At 38.4% G+C, this 24,290-nt stretch overlaps 1 protein-coding gene across 1 annotated transcript in view; it reads right to left on the bottom strand.

The window, feature by feature from the left end:
• Window positions 1-24,290, bottom strand: part of gmds (GDP-mannose 4,6-dehydratase) — a 647,649-nt gene that overhangs the window by 57,437 nt on the left and 565,922 nt on the right. Inside the window, exon 9 of the mRNA XM_043719391.2 lies at window positions 13,396-13,492. Within this exon, the coding sequence (XP_043575326.1) occupies window positions 13,396-13,492 (97 nt within the window). The remainder of the gene's footprint in view (window positions 1-13,395; window positions 13,493-24,290) is intronic.

The following is a 24,290-nucleotide window of genomic DNA, read 5'->3' as shown; positions in this document are numbered from 1 at the left end:
TTTTTGTATTCAGATATCTTGCCAACCTTTTCAATAAATGCAGTCCGTCTTGGTAATAATTCATCTCAAGGTATTATCAGTACTTGTACTGTCTGAATGGATTTCTTTGGAGTATTTGCATTCTGGTCACATTATTGCCTTTCAATCATAATCCTAAAAGAACTCAGTATCAAAAACTACATAAAATTTAACTGCATGTTTATTTCAATAATTGTTCCAATAATGTTTTTTGGTCAAATCTTGTCTTTTTGGAGGCATATATATTTGTGGCTTGTAAAAGACCAAACAACATAGCTCAAAAGCCACTATTAATTGCACAATATAATCAGTCATCCTCTGAATCATTCTAATATCCCTCATCTCCCTCATGAAAAATCCCCAAGTTGGATGAACCACCAAGATGCGTACTAAGAAGAAATGGAGAATTCTACTGAGTTTTGGAATGCAGTCAAATATTCACCACAATCATTTGATACATCTCTTCTGGAGTTGCCTCTCATATTAGTTGAGTCAGGAGTTTGCACTTACATGGATTTAAATAGAATCATAGAGATGTACAACCCTTCGGTCTAACTTGTCCATGCCGACCAAATACTCTAACCTAATCTAGTCCCATCTGCTTGTACTTGGCCCAGATCTCTCCAAACCCTTCCAAATCACATAACCATCCAGATGCCTTTTAAATGTTGTAATTGTACCAACCTCCACCACTTACTCTGGCAGCTTATTCCATACACGTACGACCTTCTGCGTGAAAATGTTGTCGCTTAGGTCCTTTTTAAATCTTTCCCCTCTCACCCTAAACCTATGCCCTCCAGTTCTGGAGTCCCGCAACCCAGTGAAAAGACCTTGTCTATTTATCCTATCTATGCCCCTCATGATATCGGAATTCATTGCCCAGTTTCTAAGACGTGAAAACCAGCAACTGAAATTGAAGATTTTTCTTGTATAAAAATGCTTGGGCTATTCAGTTGTAGTTTAGCTTTTCTTCAAAACCAGTTGATTAAATTAAAGATATGTATCTTACATTAACCTGTTTAACCACACATATTACAATCGATCACTGAAAATAAACTCGTTGTCACGAAGCAGTCAACATTTTTCAATAAGTTATGTGATGATGGGATTCTACAAATAAGCCATCATGAAGTACTACAGATTTTGCAAACATGTGGAATATGTAGAGTATCATTAATGCAGTACATATAGAGATATTAGTGTCTACATCACATGCAATAGTGCCCAAATTATTTAAGGCTGGGATAGACAGATTTTTCATCTCTCAGAAAATCAACAGATACAGAGAATATATGACCAACTGGTGTTTGATGGAGTAGGCCCAATGTGTTCTCTGATCTACCACAGCTTTTATTTTTTTGTATTCAGATATCTTGCCAACCTTTTCAATTTTAGTTAGCTGTGATAGTCTCCTATCCAGCACAACCAAATTGAAATGAATAATAAAGATAGTTTATTAAGGCAGCAATTTAAAAACAGCTTGAAACACTGTTAGGGGTATTGTTTCAGGATACAAACATATGAATGATATAAAAATGATGAGAAGGGGCAGAAACCATGTGATAAGGTAATAATGGAAACATGGGTTCAATCATGAATACTTGATAGGGTTCAGTTATTTGAATTAAGTCAAAATAAAGTACTGGAGATACCAGAGCAGCAATCAATACTGGAAAAAAAAAGATTTTTTTTCGGTGCAGACATTTTGAAATACAGAAGTTCAATCTATCTTTTCTATTATTTACTGCTGAGTACCTTGCATTTTTCAGTTTCATGACAATAACAGCATTTGTTAAATTCCATTCTCTTATGGGGTATATGACAAACAAGAATCAATTCTACTTTGTGCTGGTATGACAGCTGTTGCCTGAAGTATTAAAACATAATCCGCAGCCTTAAACTAATTTCATTACATAAGTTGCAAATTTAATTGCTACAGTCAGCTTTGCAAAAATAGACTTAAAGAGTGCCTCAAACACATGACAGTCTCCATCTCACATTTTTCTCCTGTTGAAAACAACACTTTCTCACATATAATTATTACATGACAGTTTTAGCTATGAAGATGAGAGGATGTTATGTTTTGCCTGGGATTGGGTATTATCCATTTATACTAAACCTCACCAATAGGTTGAGAGCTATAAAAAGGAGTGAACAGTCCTTGAAGTATAGCTGAATTAAACAACTAAGATCTTCATTGAAAGTTGCTTCCACAACTCTTAAGGAGATTTGGAGAACTATGCATACAGCAGTTGTTTATCAAGATGCAGAATTGCATTTAAGTGAATGACATTTTGTAATTAATAGGCCTGGTGCAGAGATGCCAGCTTTCAGCCAATTTGATTCATTCCGCATGAGATCAAGAAACAGCTGGAGGTATTGGATACTGCAAAGGCTATAGGCCGTGACAACATTCCGGCAACAGTACTGAAGATGTGCAGTGTTTTGGAGTGCACCACAGCCAAGCTGTTCCAGTACAGCCAAAACACTGCCATCTACCAGAAAATGTGGAAAATTGCCCAGGTATGTCCTGCACACAAAGCAGGACAAATCCAACCCAGCTAATTACCACCCCATCAGTCTAGTCTTAATCATCAGTAAAATGATGGTAGATGTCAGCAACAGTGCTATCAAGCAGCACTTGTTTAGTAATAACCTGCTTGCTGTTGGTCAGTTTGGGTACCACCAGACTCATTTTGCTGCAAATCAAATTACATCCTTGGTTCAAACATGGAAAAAAAGAGCTGAATTCCAGAACTGAGGTGACAGTGACTGCCCTTGGCATCAAGGCTACATCAGAGAATGTGTGGCAAGAAGGGGCCCTAGCAAAACCAGAGTTCATGGGAATCAAGGGGAAATCTCCCCCTGGATGGAGTCAAATGTAAATTAAAGGACGATGGTTGCAGTTGATGGAGGTCAGGCATCTCAGTTGCAGGACATCTTTGCAGCAGTTCCTCAGGTCCAACCATCTTCATCAATGACCTTCCTCCATCACAAGGTTGGAAACAGAGATGTTGGCTGATCAAACAATGTTCAGCAGTGTTCAAGATTTCTCAGACACTGAAGAAGGCCTTATCCAAATTCCACAAAATCTGTACAATATCCAGATTTGGGCTGTCAAGTAGTGAGTAACACAAACAGCAGGCAATAACCATTTCCAATAAGAGAGAATCTAACCATTGCTCTTTAAATTCAATGGCAATACCATCATTGAATTCTACACTGTTAGCGTCCATTACCATGGATGATAAACTGAACTGGACTTGCCATATAAATATTGTGACAACAACAGCAGATCATTGATAAGCAGACTGTAACCCACCACTTGACTTCCCGGTTTACAGTCTACAAGGAACAATTCAGGAATATGATGGAACACTCCGTACTTGCCTGGATGGATATTGCTCCAACAATACTCAAAAAGCTTGACACCATCCAGGACTAAGCAGCCATGATTAGCACCACATCCACAAACATTCACTCCACCTCCATGATGGATGTAGCAGTGCGCTCCATCTACAAGAGGCATTGCGGAAATTCACTTTCTCCAGGGCACCTATGTCTCATGAACGAATAAAAATGTACTATACTTCTGTGGTCCCCACAAAGATTATCCCCCTCCCACAGAATTTCCTAAGGCTGGTGTTAGAAGTCATTGGAATTATTCTTAAGCCTTTAAATAGCTAAATCCAAGTCTATTTGATATCTGGAAAATGTGGCCAAGTGTGCAAAGCTCACGCGCTGCTCACTTGTAAATTAAGATCACAATCACGATTCTACAACTTATACAAAACCTAGTTTGCATATAGAAACAACTTCCTGTCTGCTTTGAGTAAGATGAGAAGACATATGATATCCTTAGCTTTATAAATTAAAACAGTGCACAAAAGTAAGGAAGCAGGGCTAGACCTTTATTGAAAATTGGTTTAGCTCCAGATACGTATTTTGGCCAATCCTGTGAAGCATCCTTTAGGAAAATTTCAAGGCCTGACAAAGGGAGCAGAGGAGATTTAGAAGAATAGTCCAAAGGCTGAAGAAATTCATTTGTGTGGACAGCTAGAGAAACTGGAGTTGTTTTCCTGAAATGAGAAGGTTAATGGGCAACGTGAGGAGAGACGTTGAAAATCATGATGGATTTTAATAGAGTAAATATGAATAACTTCTTCAAATATCAAAAGGGTCAATAATTAGACAATACTGATTTGATATTATTGGCAATAGAATGAGAGGCAATGCGAGGAATTTTTAAAAAACTCAATCTGAAATATGCTGCTTGAAAGGGTGGTGGAAGTAAATTTAAAAAAGCCTTCAAATAAAACTAGTTAAAAACTTGAATGACATGATGAACCAAATAGCTCTTCCAGTGCTACATTGTTCCATGACTCAATGAGCGCTGCTACTAGTTTGAAGGCCTCTCAAGTATCTAGACCTTGGATGTCAAAGGTATCTGTTTTGGAAATGAGTCGGGGTAAAAAGAGTAAAAATCCAAATGGATTTGCTAACTAAATAAAAATCGTCACTTTTCAAAAGGCAAAATAAAGGAAATGATCCTAATGATGGCATTCATTCTTCTCTTTATTTTCTTAAGATTAGTGATTCAACTTACATGTTTCAAGTACTTAGCTTAATAAATCAAGAATCTCAATATACTGACTGCTTTTCATGACTTCCAGTCACCCCTTCATGGCAAACTAAATAGTTTAGATGCGTAATCACAATTGCAGCATGGGAAATGTGGTATCTAATGTGTGCACAGCAAGATTCCATAATCTATTTTTGTGGTATTTGCTCGGGATAAATTTTACTCATGCCCCTGAATACAATCTGAATTTGCTCTGGATAAGTTTCCACGGAACAAGGAAAGTATGTTAAAATATTTTTGGGAAGTTAAGTATGTTGGGTTAGTTGTGGATATGTAAAATAAAAATCTTGCCAAAATGGTCTTTATAGTTGCATTGAAGATTTGTAGTGAAATCTTAAAAGTAAGTATATTGAACATTTATGATTACATTACACACAGTGGACAGAAAATCTTATGAAGAGACACTGCGTAGGAGTGCTAGGTGGTTACATAATCCAGGCTGACACGTCAGTGTAGTATTGTGGGATTACTGCACGATCAAAGGTGCTGCAGTCCACAGTCTGAATTTTGTAATCACTCACCTGAGCTTCTGCTATTACTTAGCACATTCCCACTGTTTACTCTAAAACCACTTTAATACTGTTTAATCCCTGAACAAAGCAAAATTGAACATAGGATAAGGATAACCCCAAGTGAGATTACTGTACATCTTTTGTTCTGCTGCGAAGCTTGTTAGGAAAAGTCAAACTGCAAAGCTTTTTATAGTCAGCGAGCGGTTGTCATTAGGCCAAACAGGTTCAGGCAGCATTCTGAATTGTATTTTTATCCCTTCTAATTGTGCCAAATTACACTTCTATTGGTACTTTCATTATTCTTGTTTTCTGCAGGAAGGAGTGTTATTGGCACAAGAACCTAGCACAATACTATGATATCATTTGTTTCCTATTGGTAAAAGAATTCCAAAGTCTCAATTTGTTGCCTACTCCCTTAGTGTAGGCACATCCACTGATTTCTTGAAAGTGAATATTTGCATGGCGTGCAGACTCTTTCCTCGTAAATTTTACACTTTTTTTCCTGGTAGCAGAGGGAGTGTATAAAAGGAATAATTGTCTTGTCTCTGGCATGCTAAAAAATGATGATACTGAGTGGCATTCTCCAAAGCTAAATATATGTTATGTTCTTGGCTTTTAACCTATTCTTTTTCAAAAGATTCTGCTTTATTTCCAATTTACTAATTAAAAACTTGGTCATAATTATGTTCATTTACGTTTTAAATATAATTAAATAACAGATGATAATTTCTCATGAGGCAGATTGTTTATTTTCTGAAGACCCATACATCAATTCCTTCTCCTCTAGTAGACAGCATTACTTTGAAAGACTTTTGGAAACTTAATAGAAAAGACTGTCTTTTTAAAAACTCTACTCTTCAGTTTACAAATAGGTATTGAAAAAACATTAATACTACAGTAATAAAACTTCTCAAATATCAGGAATTGCTTATCTCTAATTATTTATTTAAATGAACAAAATAATTTTAATCAAAATATTTTTTACATTTAGCAAGTTGTTCTTTGCCATTTTTCCTTTACATGCGACTTTCTAAACTTTATCTTTCTCATCACTATTCCAGCTTTTCTCTCTTCAAAAGCCATTTCAAAGTTTTGTCACAATCATAACCTTGCTCTCATTTTTTAATGAGAGACAAATTTTAAAAAATACGTAAGCTCTACTTGATTAAAAAAAAGGAAAGGTTCCAAAATCTAATACAAGAACATCAAGAACTGGAGCATTGATAAATGACTTGAAGAAGTGATTCATCAATCTCTGGTGAGTTTTTATACATCAAATACAAAGTGATTGCCATAAACTAGTACATTTATCTGTGAGACTTCTTTTATCCACCATTGATGCCTATGCTTTCAGTCGTCACGCTGACACTTCTGAAAGTTGGCTTAGGGGTGACAATATCATTCACCAAGGCCTCATGTGTGGCCTGCAACTGGGTTTCCAAAGACAAGAAGTACAAGGGGAAGATTATGCAAAGAGACGCTCCTCCAATCAGAATCTGCTTCTCAGTAGTGAGAAGATCAGCAGCAACTTCTAATTGGGAGGTAAACAACCTCTGATTGGAGGAGCAGTGAGCTGAGCAAGTGACTAGATTCATGAAGCCCGAGTCCTGCACAGCAGGAGTAACAACTGTGGTGAGTGTGACAAGAGCACAATACTGCAAATGACAGCATGCCTGTGGGTTCAATGCAAAAGATTAGGCTCCTTTTGTTTAGGGGTTTCAGGATCCTGGAGCAACCTTGCAACAATGTCACAGCTACACCTCACGCAACATAAATATCACAATTTATTTGGCATTATAACACTTGAACTAGAGCTCGAGGAGTGGAAGGTGGAGTTTATTTTGGTTTCTTTGAGGTGTTTCATTTTGCTAAGGCAAATCAGGGCAGGATTTATACAGTTAATGGCAGGGCCTTGGGGAGTGCTGCCGAAGAAAGAGACTTATGGGTGCAGGTGCATAGTTTCTTGAAAGTGGAGTTGCAGGTGGACAGGGTGGGGAAGGTGTTTGGCAAGCTTGTCTTCATTGGTCAGAACATTGAGTAAAGGAGTTGGGACGTCATGTTGAGGTTGTATAGGACATTGTATAGGACTTTTAGAATACTGCATTCAATTCTGATCTCCTTGCCAAAGGAAGGATGTTGCTAAGCTTGAAAAGGTTCAGAAAAGATTTACAAGAATGTTGTCAGAATTGGAGGGTTTGAGCTATAGGGAGAGGCTGGATCGGCTTTTTTCCCTGGTGCTTCAGAGGCTCAGGGGTGACTTTATAGAGGTTTATAAAATCATGAGGGGCATGGATAGAGGAAATAGATAAGGTCTTTTTCCCAGTGTGGGGAGTTCAAAACTAGAAGGCATAGGTTTTAGGTGAGAGGGGAAAGATATAAAAAGGACCTGAGTGGCACTTTTTCATGCAGAGGTGGTGCATGTATGGAATAAGCTGCCAGAGAAGGTGGTGGAGGCTGGTAAGAAATTTAAAAGGCATCTGGATGGATATATGAACAGTGAAGGTTTAGAGGGATTTCAGCCAAATGCTGGAAAATGAGACTAGATCTGTTCAGGATATCTGTTTGGTGCAGACGCATTGGGCCGAAGGGTCTGTTTCCGTGCTGTATAGCTATGACTTCCTGACTCTTGTAAACTCGCAAACTTGGGGAGTCTCAAAAGCATTTGGATATGAACACTAAAAGAAGACAGATTAGTTCTTAAATAATTTAACAATAAAATTAGAGCCTGTGTTATGATCCCAGCCAATAATATTGCTGGGCAAGTCAGATCTCAGACTGAAATCTGCCTTGATAGATCATATTTTATTTCATTTATGTTTTAACAAAATTATCTTTCATTGACACAGATATATTTTAGCAATAAAACAGAAGTTAATGAAACAAAAGAAATGAAGATAAACTAGAATAAACTATTCTATTCATTGATAACCTAAATTCAGAGTTTTAAACACACAGTAACAGATTAATCCCAAACACCCCATACAAGTTTAAAAATATCCCTTATACAATACCCAATAGCAACCCTTGTACAATACTTACCCCAGAATCACTTCCCTGAAACCACACTTAAATAAGCATGATTTTAACTCTTGGACTGAAATCTTTGATAGCTTATTTGAGGAGCTATCATACACCTGCATTTATGTGAACTCAGCTTCAAGCCCTCTTCAGGGTTTCATCCTGACACTTCCTGTGTGGTGGGCTATCATTAACTCTTTATTCGAAGGTAACCTAGTCTTACTATATTCTCCCCTCCTCAGGAGCACTGCTGTATACTTGCATATCTATGCAAGGACCTCATACAGCTGACTAACTCAAAGTAAAAACTGAATGAAAAGATTCTCTCTCTCAATTGTGTTTGTTTCCCTCAAGCTTTAAAAAAAATCCCATACTAGCAGTTTCTAACATAAGGCAAATTGTCTGTCTTGCTAGCTCGTAAAATTCTAAAGGTAGCCAAAAACCTTTTAGGCTGCCAAAACAGTGCTCACGGACTGTTTTAAAATAAATCACCGTGGCTACTGAAATAGTTAATTATTAACTGCAGACACATAGAAATCCTACGTTATTCACCAAGAATTCACAATCCAAACTTAATTACTGATTTCAAAATTACGCACACATGCGTATGTGTGTATATCACAGTGTGTATCTTACCAGGTATATCAAATGATTGCCATCTAAAGCAGTTTTAATATGAATGTATAATAAATAGGGTTACTACAAAGCTTAAATCTGAAGACTATACTTGACTTTGACTTCTCGACCAGTCTGTCATGAATCCAAGTTCATAGTATGATTAAAGAGATCTGGGTTCTTGGGTGGAATGAGGCTTCAAGTCAGGGGATAAGACAAAGCTCTCTCCTTCCCACACAGGCACCCTGAGAAGGCAGCCAAGAATGGGTTCATGCTTGGCATATTTCAGTGATCATTTTCATGAATTACTTACAAAATTATCGATTTAGTGGTTTATAATTCTGTTTTCTCTGAAATTCAAGCTTACTGTTGTGTGAAACCTTATCTTTCTGAAATTTGCTCACAGCCTTTCCAAATGATAGAAAAATTGAAATGTGCAACCCACTCTCCCACAAAATCAGCACCCTCACCTATGTGAAAAGGTTGGACAGCACTAATCTCAGCCAATAGCTTTGGATACTGTTGTCAAGAGCCTTGCCTCTTCCACAGAAACATCAAATCTAGGAGTAGGAGTAGGCCATCAGCTCTGCGAGCTTGCTCTGCTTTCCAATATGATCATGGCTGATTGACTTTCTCCCCATACTTCTCGATGCCTTCAAAATCTAAAAAAATTGATCTCTTTCCCCATCTTAGTCCTAAGTGTTCAACTCCATATCCTGAGACTATGACCCCTGGTTCTATTCTCCCCAGTCAGGGAAAACATCTTCAGTACATCTACTCCAGTCCTGTGAGAATCTTATAAATTTCATTCAGTTACCCTCTCATCTTTCTAAACTCTAGTAAGTACAGGCCCAGTTAAGTCAATCTCTCCTTATAGGACAGTCTGGTCACCCATGGAATCAGCCTAATAAACCTCCCCCTATACCAAGGATATCCTTCCTTAGGTAGGGAGATTAAAATTGGATGCGACGCACAGACATGTTCTCACCAAGGCCAGGTATAATTGCAGTAAGACATTTTACTTCTGAACTCAAATCCTCTTGCAATGAAGGCCAACAAACCAGTTGTTCTTCCAAATTGTTTGCTGCACTTTACTAAATACTTTAATTGATTGGTTTCATTGACTGGTCTCTTTCCTCCTTTATGATGTTCCCTAAATCCTATCCTGATAACCAAGCTTTTGGTCATCCATTATAACATTTTCTTATGCTATTGGGGTGTTTCACTTAGTGAAATGTGAGTTGTCCACAATATGACAGAGCACCATTACAAACAAAGTCAGCATTTATTATCACAATGCCCATACTGACTGATAACAATTATAAAGTCTCATATTCTGATTCTTACAGCAAAATGGCCCGAGCAGATACACCAGTGATTCACCTATATCTTTATTTATAGACATACACTTAAGGGCTCTTGTGATATCCCCGCCAGAACACCTCGGAACAGGTTGAATAAAAAATATCTATATGGCCAAATATAAGGATAAATTATAAGCACAATTTTATAAAAATAATCAATTAAGAATTGTCTTTAATATTGTTCAAGGAGCTTCTTATTAAACAGTAGCTGCACTGTTTGCCAATGAAGTAATCAAAATTGTGCCATACGTGTCAGATTTATTGTCGTAATTACACATGGCATTCTGGAAATGTAACATAAACCAGACACACTTCTGCCTGTAAAGTAGCATTATTACTTTCCCAAAAAGAAAGCCCTTAAATCGATTGCACTGCTTAAATCAGTACCATTAGGACATAAATAGTAACTGAAAGCTCAGGATTGAGAAGTTCAATCTTTTTTTAAACAGTTTATATGCTTGAAAACAAAAACGATAACATTGCTGTCTAACCACAAATATGGCTGTACAAACTGGATCATTTTTAAAATGTGAAATTTAACTGAGGCATTGCTGTACTTGTAATAAGAAATGCAACTTTAGTTTCTGCCAAAGGGACCAAAACCATCTTGTTGAAAAATCTATACAGCACACGAATCAAGGTAAAACATATTTAAACAACCAACTGGAGAAGTGGGGGGTAAAGGTCATTTACTGGACTTCTAGATAGTGAATGAAAATAGAACATGGGCTAAATCTTATGCTTTTTTGGCTAAGTGTCAATTCTGATGAGTTTGCTTGCCGTGTCTTTGCAAAGTTGCCTTATTAACTATCTACCTGGCCACTATTGCCACACCACCTTGTCTGATTCTAGTCCAGTTCTACTGTACCCAGAACAATGTGCCACAGCCAGGGTATCTGGAGTGGATTGTCAACTAGTGTCACATTTAAAAGGATGTTGAGCATCAGGCCGAGCACTGTTTGTCCGGAGCTGCCCTGTCATTTACTTCAGACTTGGCAGAGAAAGGAAAATTGGTGTCCCGCTTTGCAGACCAGGACTTGGAGTTGTAGTGGATGGGGTGGAGTGGAGGAGGGAACACCCTCATTCCCCTAGCCCCGGAACGAAAGCCACGTCAGCAAAATGTTTCGGCCTGGTCTGAGGTTTCCATCTGGGTCAGTGCAGTATCAGTCATCTGGAGAAAAGCCCAGTGCTGTAGGAAGAAGGCTAATGAACTTTTTTCCATCTCGCCATTGTAAGTGCCATCATCATGTTTTCAACATCTCACATTATCTCTGCTACTGTACCTATCTCTCAAAAAGACGTATGCTCTACAACTCTCATTAATGCCTGCAACATCTTCTCTCACACGCTTCTCTCTACTCTGCCTACTTACTAGCTTAGGACACCTCTCCAACCGCATCTAAAGTAACTACTTTGCCACCCACTTTCATCTTGTTATCTGCACTTCTCTCATTCCAGAAAGAAAGCAGCACACTATCAGAAAGAAAGATTCAAGGTGGTTGGTGGAATGCCCAATATTGTGCTTCTCAACCACTGTGTAGATACCATGCTGAGTCTCACTATCCCAAGTTGCCGGTGGACCATTTCCAGGCCCCTGGACTGCTCTCAGAGGATTACCCTGCTGAATGAAGGCTATACCAATTGACTTGACTGAGCTCTGCTGACAACCAACCTCCTTCCTTTATATCTGTGCCAAATGGTAAAGCAAGAGAGAAGAGATATCTTTGGCTGAGGTGTTGAATCATTAAAAAAAAGACAAAGCAATTCAAGTCAGGGATGCTGTGAACATCCAGGCAGGGGTCCTGTCTTTGTTTGCCTTTGTTTAAAATCCCCACAAAGGCGAAGTGACCCATTGGGCTTCACGGCCGGTGCTGCCCATTCCGCAAATTGGATTGGTTTAATGGTTCCTTCACTTTCCAGCCTTCTGATTTCAGCCTCTATTTTTGCCCATAAGGTAAATGGCATTAGGCAGACCTAGCCTAATCATGGGGAATTGTTTCCCGGTCAACATGCGAGTTGGCCTTGGCTCCTTTGATAGTATCTAGACCTTCCTGAAAAATTTCCAGGTATTTAATTAGGACTTTACTCAGGCAGCCAATTTCTAATCAAAACATCTTGAGCCAATCTAGATGCTCATCGGAGGGTTAGTGTGGACTCGATTGGCTGAGTTGCCCACTTCCGCACTGTAGGGATTCTATAAATGTTACTTATCAGTTATTAGTCCAATATTGTCTAGTTTTTGCTGCAAGCTTGCATGGATTACTTTGTTATCAGTGCAATTGCAAAGGAAATTACTGTAATATCATCAATAAAAAGTCAATTTTCAACCTTCTGATGGAAGGAGAGAAATACATAATGTAACTGAAAAACTTTGGGCTTAGCACATTTCCTTGAAGACATGCTGCAGTAATTACTTTGGGCTGAGATGGTTGGGTCCAGCTACCACAACCATCTTTCTTTGCGCTAGGTAGGATTATTGCCACCTGACAGTTTTCTTCTGAACCCTATCAACTACAGTTTTACAAATGCTCTTTGGTATTACACTGGGTCAAAAGCTAACTTGCTGACAAGCGCAGCCAGTCTCATTGCAGCTCTGAACTTAGTTCATTGTCTATTCTCGGACCATGACTGTAAAAATAGCCTGGAACTGAGCGATACAGGCTAAACACACTGGTGAGCAAGTTATTGATGTGAACATGCCACTTGTTGGTACTGATAATTTCCCATTCTTTGCTGGTAGTAATTGAGAAGATTGGATTTATCCTGTTTTTTGTGCCTTTTTGACACAAAAATACTAACAATGTGACTTAAATTTCCAATGAGCAATCTCATGTATAATTCAATTTGGAAAAATACATTATCTATGCAATATCAAATAAAAAATGCAAATGTTTGAAGATATTATCTCAAAGGAATAGCAGAATTTTAAACAAAGGATAATTGTGTAACCAATTTGAATAGGTACCCAAAGAGTCACAGCAAGTAGGATACAACTAGTTTAATAATTAGAAACAAGACCAAATCACCAAACACAGTAATATGTTTTAACAATGGAATAATAGTGAAAGTGTAAAACTGCTAGAGATGCTTCTGAGCTATAGCATTTCTGGAATACAATTATAATTTTGGATGATATAATAAGGAATGTTACAAACAAGTAGTCAAATGAAGCATTTTACATGAACAGAACTGGGTTACTTTTTAATTAATTTTTAAATGTTCTTACCACTTCAGTAGGCCTGTAGTACTTGGGATCGACCCTCACATGGATTTGGCCTGTTTCCTTGCACCTTCCCACTTCATTTTCACCCTCACCTTCCCATCTAGAAAAAGATAACAACATTGTTTTAATTATTTTGTCAAAACAATCCATGTTAAGGGTTGACTTTTTTTCCATTTTCATTACATCCATGCATTTGTGTTATAAGAACATAAAAAACAGGAAGGGGAGTAGGCTTTGGGCCTGTTCTACCATTCAGAAATCATGGCTGATCCGATTGTGGCTGTAGCTCCATTTTCCTGCTTGCCTCCATTAATTCTTGAACTCACTTATCGATCAAAACTTTGTCCAGCTCAGCCTTGAAGATATTCAGCTAATACATTGCTTATTAGGAAAGGAATTACAAACACTAGTGACCACTAAAGATGAAATTCCTCCGTAAGTATATCTTAAACAGAAGACTCCTTATTTGGAAACTGTCCCCTGGTTAATAGATTTCCCCATGAGAGGTACCATCCTCTTAGTATCTATCCTATCAAGTGCCCTCAGAATATTTTATGTTTTAATAAGACCACATCTTCTAAATTCCAACCTGCTCATTATTTCCTCAGAGAAAAAAAACACTATTTCGATCAATCAAACTGGTGAACTTTCTCTTAACTTTTTATAATGCTAGTTGGTCCCTCCTGGAATATGGTGATCAAAATTATACATAGTACTCTAGGTGTGCTTGTACGGTTCTAGCAAGACTCACCTATTCTTATACAAACAGAAAAATCAGACAAAACTCAGCAGGTCCGACAGCATCTGTGGACAGCAAAACACATTTCATGTTTCATAGTCTGATATCACTCAGAATTGAACGGGGCTAGAAAATGCAGCCATTTATGATGTTGACAGATGAGGAGGGTGAGACCAAATCACTTTGCAGAACACCTCCATTCTGTCCATAGGAATGACCCAGACCTTCTATTTGCTTGCCATTTCAATAAACCATCTTGCTCCCATGCTAATATTTGTGCCTTGGCCTGCTATGGTACTCCAATGGATAGTGAGAAGGGGACATAAACAGACATGTGTTGTATCTTCTGCAATTGTATGAGAAAGTGCTGCGGGGTTGTGGGGTGGTATTGGGAGTGGAAGAAGATTGGTTCAGGGTGTCCCAGAAGGAACAAAGTCTGTGTAATGCTGACAAGGGAGAAGGGAGAATACAAGCCTGGTGGTGTTGGAAATGACGGTTTATGTTACTTAGGATGCAGAGGCTGGTGGGGTCAAAACTCTAAGATTACAATGGCTTGAATGCTGAATAATTCTTAGGAAATTTTATTTTTACCACTGATTTTTTATTGTTGTTGTTGAAGGGAAGGGGTGAGGGCAGAAGTGCAGGAAATGGGTCAGGCACACTAGTGGGAATCCTCAGTGAGGACAAAGGTAGACATGTCTAAGGCCCTTCTGCAGAAAGTAGCATTATCACTATAAAATATCAGATGGCAGCAGCATATAGTAGACCTTGTGCTGAATTATATGAGTCCTCCCTGCCGCAAGTCCACTGGCAGACCAGTGTAATGACCTGCCCTATAAAACAAAAGTGCGCACAGAGCTTGAAAACACCCTATAATTACATCAATTATCTTACGAAGATTCTCCTGGGTTGCTCAGGGCAGTGCCCAGAAGAATAATCTTCAATCTAGTGGAAGCAGTAATATCGTGGTATCGTCCCTGTTAACTGAATATGCCTTGCGTTTACTATTTTGTAGGTATCTTTCTTGGCCATGGTGAAAATTGCAGTGGTCAGAATTAAATTGTTCTGCATGTGCAGTTTTTATTGTTGTTCCAGCTGCTGTGGAAACTACTCCATAATGTAAACAGAACAGCCTCACAGTTGAGAGACTTAGAACTTCTAAGATTACAATGGCTTGAATGCTGAATAGTTCTTAGGAAATTTTATTTTTACCACCGATTTTTTATCCAAGAAAAGGAGGGAAATAAACCCAAGTCTGAAAGCATTTTGTAATTAGAGGAGGAGTTATGCATTATGAAATAATAAAGGGTTTAAATGGTTGTAACAAGTTTCAATGTTTCTTTAACAAATTCCTGGGTCCTGACAACTTATATTCCTGAATCAAAGGATAAAGAAGCTTAAATTTAGATTAAGCTTTAATTGCTAATTTTATTAGTTTGGTTACAACAGAAAATGTTCCTAAAATTGCTAACATAGCTCCTTTGTTTTCGAGACAAATAAGAAATTGTACATCAGTAACTTTTTCAAGCCATCTCAGAAATTTTTTTTGAAACAACTTTACTGTTTGACAGATAACGAGATGTGTTCTAAGTACACTAACAACGGGATGGTGACATTTTAAAAAATACTGGAACAGATCATGTTGAAAAAAGATTGGTAGAGGAGGGAGGAAAGGGTAAATAGTGGAGGTGTGTGGAAGAGTAAGTGACACATGGAGAAACTTGATCTGCACCTCCAAAAATTTCAGAGTGCAATTAAGTGGTGAGAAAATCAGTGTGAAAACAACTCTGTCATTTTTATAAAGAATGGAATCTTTTTGGAACAATAGAGTCAGCCACAGGACTGGTTACATGGTAAAAATAGGAACAATAGTTCGAAATTGCTGGAGCAATAATGTGGGTTAAATTCAGGACACACGTTTTAATGTTTTAATGCTTAAAAAACCATTGGGGTGCAAATAAGAATGAATCTCACTTGAGTTATTTAAAGCCAATATTTCATGTTCTAAAGATTTTGTTAATAATGCAATTTCTGGCCCTATCATGAAACTCAACACTGGAAACACAAGAAGGAAATAGTCAGAATAGAAAGGGAGAAATGAGGTTTTAAACTTAAATGAAGGTAATTAGGAGGATATTAAGGGAGATATGGCTAAGGTGAGCATGGAAAATAGGTTAAAACTAAGGACAACCAGAGTTGCAGCGGCAGAAGTTCACAGAAATATTTGATAAATCTCAGCGAAAAGATTTGCTCATCCATCTTATTTGCCGGATATGGGATTGGTTAGCCAACAGGGAGCAGAAAGTAGAGATGATTGGGTCATCTCTTCTTTTTGGATTGGCAAGCTGTAACCGAAGTGCCACAGAGATCACTGTTGGCTCCTCAACTATTTCCAATCTATATCAATGATTTGGATGAGGGGACTAGAGTAGGATAGCTAAATTTGCTAATGATACTAATTTAGGAAAGTAAATTGTTTTGAAGAGGTACAGGAGAAATTCATTCCTGATGAAGGGCTTATGCCCGAAACATTGATTCGCCTGCTCCTCGGATGCTGCCTGATCTGCTGTGCTTTTCCAGCACCACACTCTCGACAAAGAGGCAAAGAGCTATGGATGCACCAAGTGAGTGGGCAAACATTTGGCAGATGGGCATATAGCTTGGGTAATGGGAACTTGTCCATTTTGGCAGAAAGAATAAAAATTTAAATTGAGAGAGATTGCAGATCTTGGTGGTATAGAGGATCTGAGTGTCCTGGTCCACAAATTATGAAGTTAGAATGTTGATGCAGCAAGTGATGAGGAAAACAAATCAAATTCTGTTGTTTATCACAAGAGGATTATAAAGTAAAAGTAGGGAAGTTTTACTGCAGGTGTTCAGGGCCTTGAGGGATCAGCTGGGTGGTTGTGTACAGTCTTGGTCTCCTTATTTGAAAAAGAAGATATACAACTGCTCCACAAGCAGTTCAGAGAAGATTCACTTGACTCGCTCCTGGGCTGAAGGGCTCATCTTACTTTGAACAGGTTAGGCCAATACCTTCTGTAGTTTAGAAGAATGACTGGTGATCTTACTGAAGCATGTCAGATCTTCAGAAGACTGATTGGGGTGAACACCAGGAGGATGTTTCTCCTAGAAAGGATACAATTAGGGGACATGGGTGATGATTAAGAGGTCTTCTTTTTAAGGCAGAGCTGAGGGTAACGTTTTCATTTTAGTGGTTTATTCCAGAAGTCTCTTCCTCAGAAGTTAGCGGAGGCTGGGTCTTTAAATTTATTCAAGTCTGCATTGGATAGTTTTTGGATGAACAAGGAAGTCAAGGGCTAATGTGTGCAGATAGTAAGGTGGAGTTGAGACTACAACCAGATGAGCCATGATTTTATTGATTGATAGAGCAGGTTCAAATTGTCATATGGCCTAGTCTTGCTCCAAAGTGTTATGTGTTCATGTTGTTGAAATTAAGGAGTCTCACTGCCATTGGCAATAAATTGTTGAGAGAGTTTTGAAACATTCTTCTTACTTCTCTTTCTGTCTTATTTTTCCAAATACTACCTTTCTCTCCTTCTTAAATTAGAAACTGAAAGAGAAATTAATACCATCTTAACTCTGATTCAACCTAATTCTTTCTCAAGCTTTCTGCTTCTTTCTCTGATCTTACGTTTCACTAGCTAAGTCAGTATTGGTTCCTGTTGGTCTGAAATTTCAGATGACCATGTCATTACCAATTCCCACTTATACCAATTTGTGGCTGAAAAATGATTGGAACTGAGCACTCAAGAAACATACCATGACGTGCAATGTTTGGACCAACAAGATTCTAAAAGAACATTGAGACAACTATTGAGGAGAAGAGGAAAGAAGTAGATTTACAGCCAAAACTGACAAGAAAATAGGGAAGAAGCAAGTATAATCAAAAGAGCTCAGAAAATTGTGCTCCAGAGAGAAGCATAAAAGTTCAGAAAAGACCCTTTATGAGATTTGCATCTAGAGTACACTAGCCAAGTCTTTCCCTGAAGCATCTTGCTTCATTATTTTTATTCAAATACCTTTACATGAATCAAAAGCAAGGAATGCAGTTAGGAAACCATCACTGTTACATCAAAGAACTTGTAAAAACAACTATCCTTGAATAACAAATCAAAATTGAAATTGGGACCAAACGAACATACGTGCAAAGATACAAATATACCAAATAGGAGCAGAAGCAGGCCCTTCAACACACTTGAACTTACTTAGTTCAAGAAGATAGACTCAACTTGAAGTAATTAATGCTCCTTGAAATGTTAAATGTTAACAGGACAAGCCACTGGAGCTGGACATTAAACTCCTGAACAAATGAATGAGAAACAGGACCAGGCCACTCAGCTCTTCAAGCCTGTTCATCATTTAATAAGATCATGCCTGATTTTATTACTTTACGTTTCCAACTACTCCAATAATATTTCAGCCCCTTGATTATCAATAATTTATCTATCTCCCAATTAAAATGTTTCAAAGGCACTGCCGCCACCATCTTTTGAAAAGGGTTTCAAAGATGCATGATCCTCTCCCAGAAGAAAATGTCTCTCATATCTATCATAAATGGATGATCCCTTATTTTAAACAGTGTTTAAAGCTGTTCCACATTGTTTCAGAAGAGTAAACATCCTCTTCACATCCATCATATTATCAAGGCTCTCAGGATCTTACATATTTCAATTATGTCACCTCTTACTCTTCTAAACTCTAACCTAGCCTGTTCAACATTCTCTCATTAGGCAAACCCTCCATTCCAGGGACGAGTCTAGTAAGCCTTCTCTGCTTAATTGCTTCCAATACATTTACATCCTTCTTTAAATAAGAATAACACTGCTCACAGTTCAGGTGTGATCTCACTAATGTTCTGTACGGTTGAACTATACAGTTTGTATTCAGTTCCCCCTGTAATAAGCACTAACGTTCTATCAGTTTTCTTAATTATTTGTTATACCTAGATTCTGATGTTTTGTAATTCATGCCTTAGAAAATTCAAAGCTGTAAAATCTCTCACCATTCAGATGATATGGTCTCTATTCATTCTGTCCACCCAATGTGGACAATTTCAATTTTCCCATATTGTTCTCCATTTGCTAGCTCTTTGCTCACCACTTAACCTATTTAATTTCCTTTGCACCTTCTTTATGTCCTTTTCATGATTTACTTTCTAACCTACCTTTGTGCCATCAGCAAATTTTGCAATCCTGGCTTCAGTCCCTTTATCCTAGCCATTTATGTAAATTGTAAAAAGTTGATGTCACTACACGGATTCCTGTGGCATACTATTTTTTTTCATCTTGCCAACCAAAATTTTTCCAACCTAATGGAACTTCCCCAAAACTAGGGTGTTTTAAAAAATTAGAGTGAATGCATCACCTATCTCATGAGCCACTTTTAAGATCCTAGGACCCAACAGCTTGTCATCCCAGAGCTCCACCGCTTTACTTGACAAAGGAGCAGTGCTCCAAAAGCTTGTATTTTAAAAAAACCTGTTGGACTATAACCTGGTGGTGTATGATTTTCAACCATATCCATCCCAGTCCAAAACCAGCAACTCCAAATCATGACTCATGATTGTGATTTCCTTGAGTTCCTCTCTCCCTTCTATTGCTTGGTTTATAGATATTTCTGAGATGTTACTTGTATCCTCGAAATTAAAGACCAATGAAAAATATTGGTTCAATTACTTTGCCATCTCATTATTTCATTTCCCATTATTAATTCCCTGGATCCACTTCCCACAGATCAACATTCATAGAGTCGTGGAGTCGTAGAGATGTACAGCACGGAAACAGACCCTTCGTTTCAACTCGTCCATGCCGACCAGCTATCCCAACCCAATCTACTCCCACCTGTCAGTACCTGGCCCATATCCCTCCAAACCTTTCCTATTCATATACCTATCTAGATGCCTTTTAATGTTGCAATTGTACTAGCCTCCATATTGTTAACTGTTTTTTTCCTTTTTTAAATAGCTATATATATTCTTATTATCTGATTTTATATTTCTCGCTAACTATCTTTTGTACTTAATTTTCCCTCATTAAGCTTAGAGTGATTCTTTGATTTTTTAAAACATATTTTTGTCAGTTCTTCTGATCTGCCACACACCTTAGCATAATTACTCGTTGGCCTTTAAATCTGACACCATTAACTTGTTTAGCTGACCAGAGATGGTGGGTTCCTCCACTGGAATTTTTTTTTTCTTTGGAATGTACATATACTGTGTCTTCCAAAATATCTCCTTAAATTCTTGTCTCTATTGCTCTATCACAAACCTAATTTGCCAGTTAATCTTAGCTAACTTTGCTTTCATCCCTTTAGAATTGCCTTAAAATGCTAATCTTGGACCCTCCCTTCTCTTCTCTCAAAGTGAATGCATTGCTATCATCGAGGGGTACCTTCGGTATGAGGCTATTAATTAATCATATCCTGTTGAGCAACACCAGGACTAGTATAGTCTGCTCTTTGGTTGGCTCCAGAATGTGCTGTTTTGAGAAACTATCCTGAAAACATTCTATGAACTCATCTGGAATATTTTAGCCCATTCGATTTTTCCAATTTATACATTCCGACAGACGTAGTTTCTATTGCTGAGTCTGCCAGTATTCTCCTATTTCCAGTCCATTTTGAGGGGTGTGGCTTCAAGGTGGGGCCACTAGCAGTGGGTAGTCAATGAGGACATATTATTCATGCGAAATCTTCTGAGAATTTCCAAAAGGTATATGCTGTCTCTGGTTGACAGTTGTCACATGGATGGAGGGGAATGACCAGTGGTACCCCTGATAGTTTTCAGCCCACATTACCTCTGATTGTCGGAGGATCATGGTTGTAGCTGCAGGCGATCCTGTGAAGTGGGACCCTTCCATAATGCTGGCTAGATGCAGCTGTGGCCACATTTTATTTTTAAACATTAAAAATTCTTCAGAAAACACCTCTCTCTTGAGGCACCCTCCCAACCCTCTAGCTACTGCAACAATGCTCAGCTCTCCCAGAACTCAAATTCAGCCCTTTGTCCCTGAATATTGGATTGATATCCAGTAAGTAGGTCATGTTCCATAGCACTGGAGAGACACCACCAGAGCTGTCCTCTCCTGTCGCACCTCATATTGTTCTTTAATGATTTTATCTGCATCTGAGTGACTACTTTAACACATACACATATGATAGCTGGTTGTACTGATCCAACTTCTTCTCTCAACCTCTCCAGCGCTCTTCTACAGTCAGACTGCTTGTTAAAACTACATTCAAGTTTGAATGAACATTGAATACATCTAATAAAGCTAAACACAGAGAACACTGTGCCCATTTCCTTTGGTTTCTGCCATTGACCTCATTCCCTCTTAACTGGTGGACACTGAATCAGAGTGTTCATGTCCTTGGAGTCCTGTTCAGTGTTTTATTGAATTTCTGATCCTACATGCTCTCAGTTAAAGTAAAATTGTCTCCCTCACACTTTCAACTGCATAAAGTCTAACTTGCATAAACCTGAAGCTATGTAAAACCCTGCTATATGTATTCTTTACATTCAACCTTATTATTATTTAAAAGTCTTCCACAAGCAGCTGTACATCTTGGAGATGGTGCACTGTTACTATGCATTGGTGGTGGAGGAAGTAAAGGGTTAAAGTGATGGGTGTAGTGCCAAACAAATGGGATGCTTTGTCTCAGATAGTGTTGAGTTTCCTGAGCATTGTTGAAGTTGTCCTCACTCAAGTAAGCAAGGACTATTGCATCATTCTCCCGGCTTGTGTCTTGCAGGTGGTGGAAATATTTTGGGGAGTCAGGAGGTGAATTATTTATGGTAAAATACACTGTGTGAAACCTGGTCTTGTAGTCACAGTATTTATGTGGCTTGGCCAATTAAATTTCTGGTCAATGGCAACCTTCTGGATGCTAACAATGGGAGATTCAGTGATGGTAATGATATTGAACATCAAGAAAAGGTGATTGAACTGTCTTTTATTGGCGATGGTTATTAGCAGCCAGGTACTTGTAAGGTGCAAACGTTAATCCTTATTTAGAACAAACCTGAGTATTTTGCAAGTCTTGTTGCATGTGGATACAAACTGCTTTACTGTCTGAGGAGTTATGAATGGAACAAAACACTGTGCGAACATCAGCAAATATTGCAACTTCTGACCTTATGACAGAGGGAAGATGATTGAAGAATCAGCTCGATGGATTTGGCCTGAGGAACTTCAGCAATATTCTGGGACTGAGGTGACTGACTTGGACGGGTAGAGCTGAGACACACCAAGGGGTAAACAAAATTCGATAGGTTTGTACATAGACCTGTAGGAGTAATGTTGGGAATGGCACTAAACAGGAAATTAGAAACCCATGCAATGATGGAAGATCTCTAATTATGGGTGACTTTAACTTAATTGGACAAATTAAGTTAGTCACATTCCCATAGAAGAGGAATTCCTAGAGTGTAAAAGGGATGATTTTCTGGGCCAATACATTGAGGAACTAACTCGAGAACATGGTATCTTAGACTGGGTATTGTGTAATGAGAAAGGAATATTGGCAACCTCGTTGTGCTAGGCCATTGGGAGATGACTGACCATAATGTAATCAGAGTCCTCATCAAGATGGAGAACGATGTAGTTTATCCTGAGACTAAAATTCTGACTCTAAATAGAAGAAATTATGTTGGTATGAGGTGTGAAGTGTGAGTTGACTATGATAGATTGGGGGACATTACTTCAAGGGATGATGGTGGCAATGGCAACCATTGAAACAACACATGGGTGAACTTCAAAATTTGTTCATTCCTGTCTGGTGCAAAGGTAACATGGAAAAGGTGGCCAAACCATGGTTTACAAAGGAAAGTTACAGATGGAATTAGATCCAAAGCCCATAAATTGTCCAGAAAGAAACAAAAGACCTGAGGAGTGGGAGCAGTTCAAAATTCTGGAAAGGAACACAAAGGGACTGATTAAGAAAGGAAAAATATAGATGAGATTAAGCTTGTGGGAAACATCAAGAGTGATTATTAAAGGCTTTACAGGGATAGGAAGAGAAAAAGATTAAAGTCCCCCTTGCAGTCAGAAGGAGAGGAATTTTGGGGAACAAAGAAATGGCTGACTCACCAAATACATCTTTTGGTTCTGTGTTCATTAAGGAGGACACAAATAAAGTGTCAAATGTTGGGGAAACAAGGTTTAGTAGGAGGGAAGAACGAAAGGAAATCAGAATGGGTAGGGAAATGGTGTTTTGGAAATGAAAGGGTTTAAAGGCAAATAAATCGGGCCCTGATGATCTACATGCCAGAGTACTTAAGAAAGTGGTCCTAGAAATAGGGGATGCATAGTTGGTCATCTTTTAAGATTCGATGTTCTCTGGAACAGCTCCTACAGATAGGAGGATAGCTAACATAACCCCTCTGATTAAAAAGGGAGACAGAGGGAAAATCAGGATGATAGATCAGTCAGCCTAACTTCGGCAGTCGGGAAATTGCTGCAGTTCATTACAAAAGATTTAATAGCTGAGCACTTGGAAATAAATTGTGGGATCGGACAGAGTCAGTAGGAAAGGATATCTGCATCTTCCTCACAGTTCACTCTTGCACCCAACCTTTTCTCATCTGCAAATTTGGAGCTATTAGTTGGGGTCCTAGTGCTGATTCCTGCAATATCCATGATTCACTGGCTACCATTGTCATGTTAGACAAAGCCTACTGGGATTCTTTGAGGTTGTAACTTGTAGAATTGTTGAGGGGGAGCTAATGGATGCGGTTATTTGAGCTTTCAAAAGTTTTTTCAAAATCCCACATAAGAGATTACTGTGTAAAATTAAAGCACATGAGATTGGGGGTTACTGTACTGAAATAAACAGAAAACTAGTTGGTGGACAGGGAACAAAAAGTTGGAATAAGTGGGCATTTTCTGGAATGGTAGCCAGTGAATCATGGATATTGCAGGAATCAGCACTAGGACCCCAACTAATAGCTCCAAATTTGCAGATGAGAAAAGATTGGGTGGAAGAGTGAACTGTGAGGAAGATGCAGAGATCCTTAAATGTGATTTAGGCAAGCTGAGTGGGTGGCAAATGCAAGGCAGATACAGTACAATGTGAATAAATATGAGGTTATCCACTTTGTGACCAAAAACAGGAAGCCAGATTATTATCAGAACTGAGA

This window comes from Chiloscyllium plagiosum, unplaced genomic scaffold (assembly GCF_037043375.1).
Source record: "Chiloscyllium plagiosum isolate Xiang-an unplaced genomic scaffold, Cpla_swu_hap1 HiC_scaffold_34, whole genome shotgun sequence".
Taxonomy (NCBI): domain Eukaryota; kingdom Metazoa; phylum Chordata; class Chondrichthyes; order Orectolobiformes; family Hemiscylliidae; genus Chiloscyllium; species Chiloscyllium plagiosum.
Note: the sequence above shows the minus strand (reverse complement) of the source record. Positions and strands in the feature narration are given on the sequence as shown.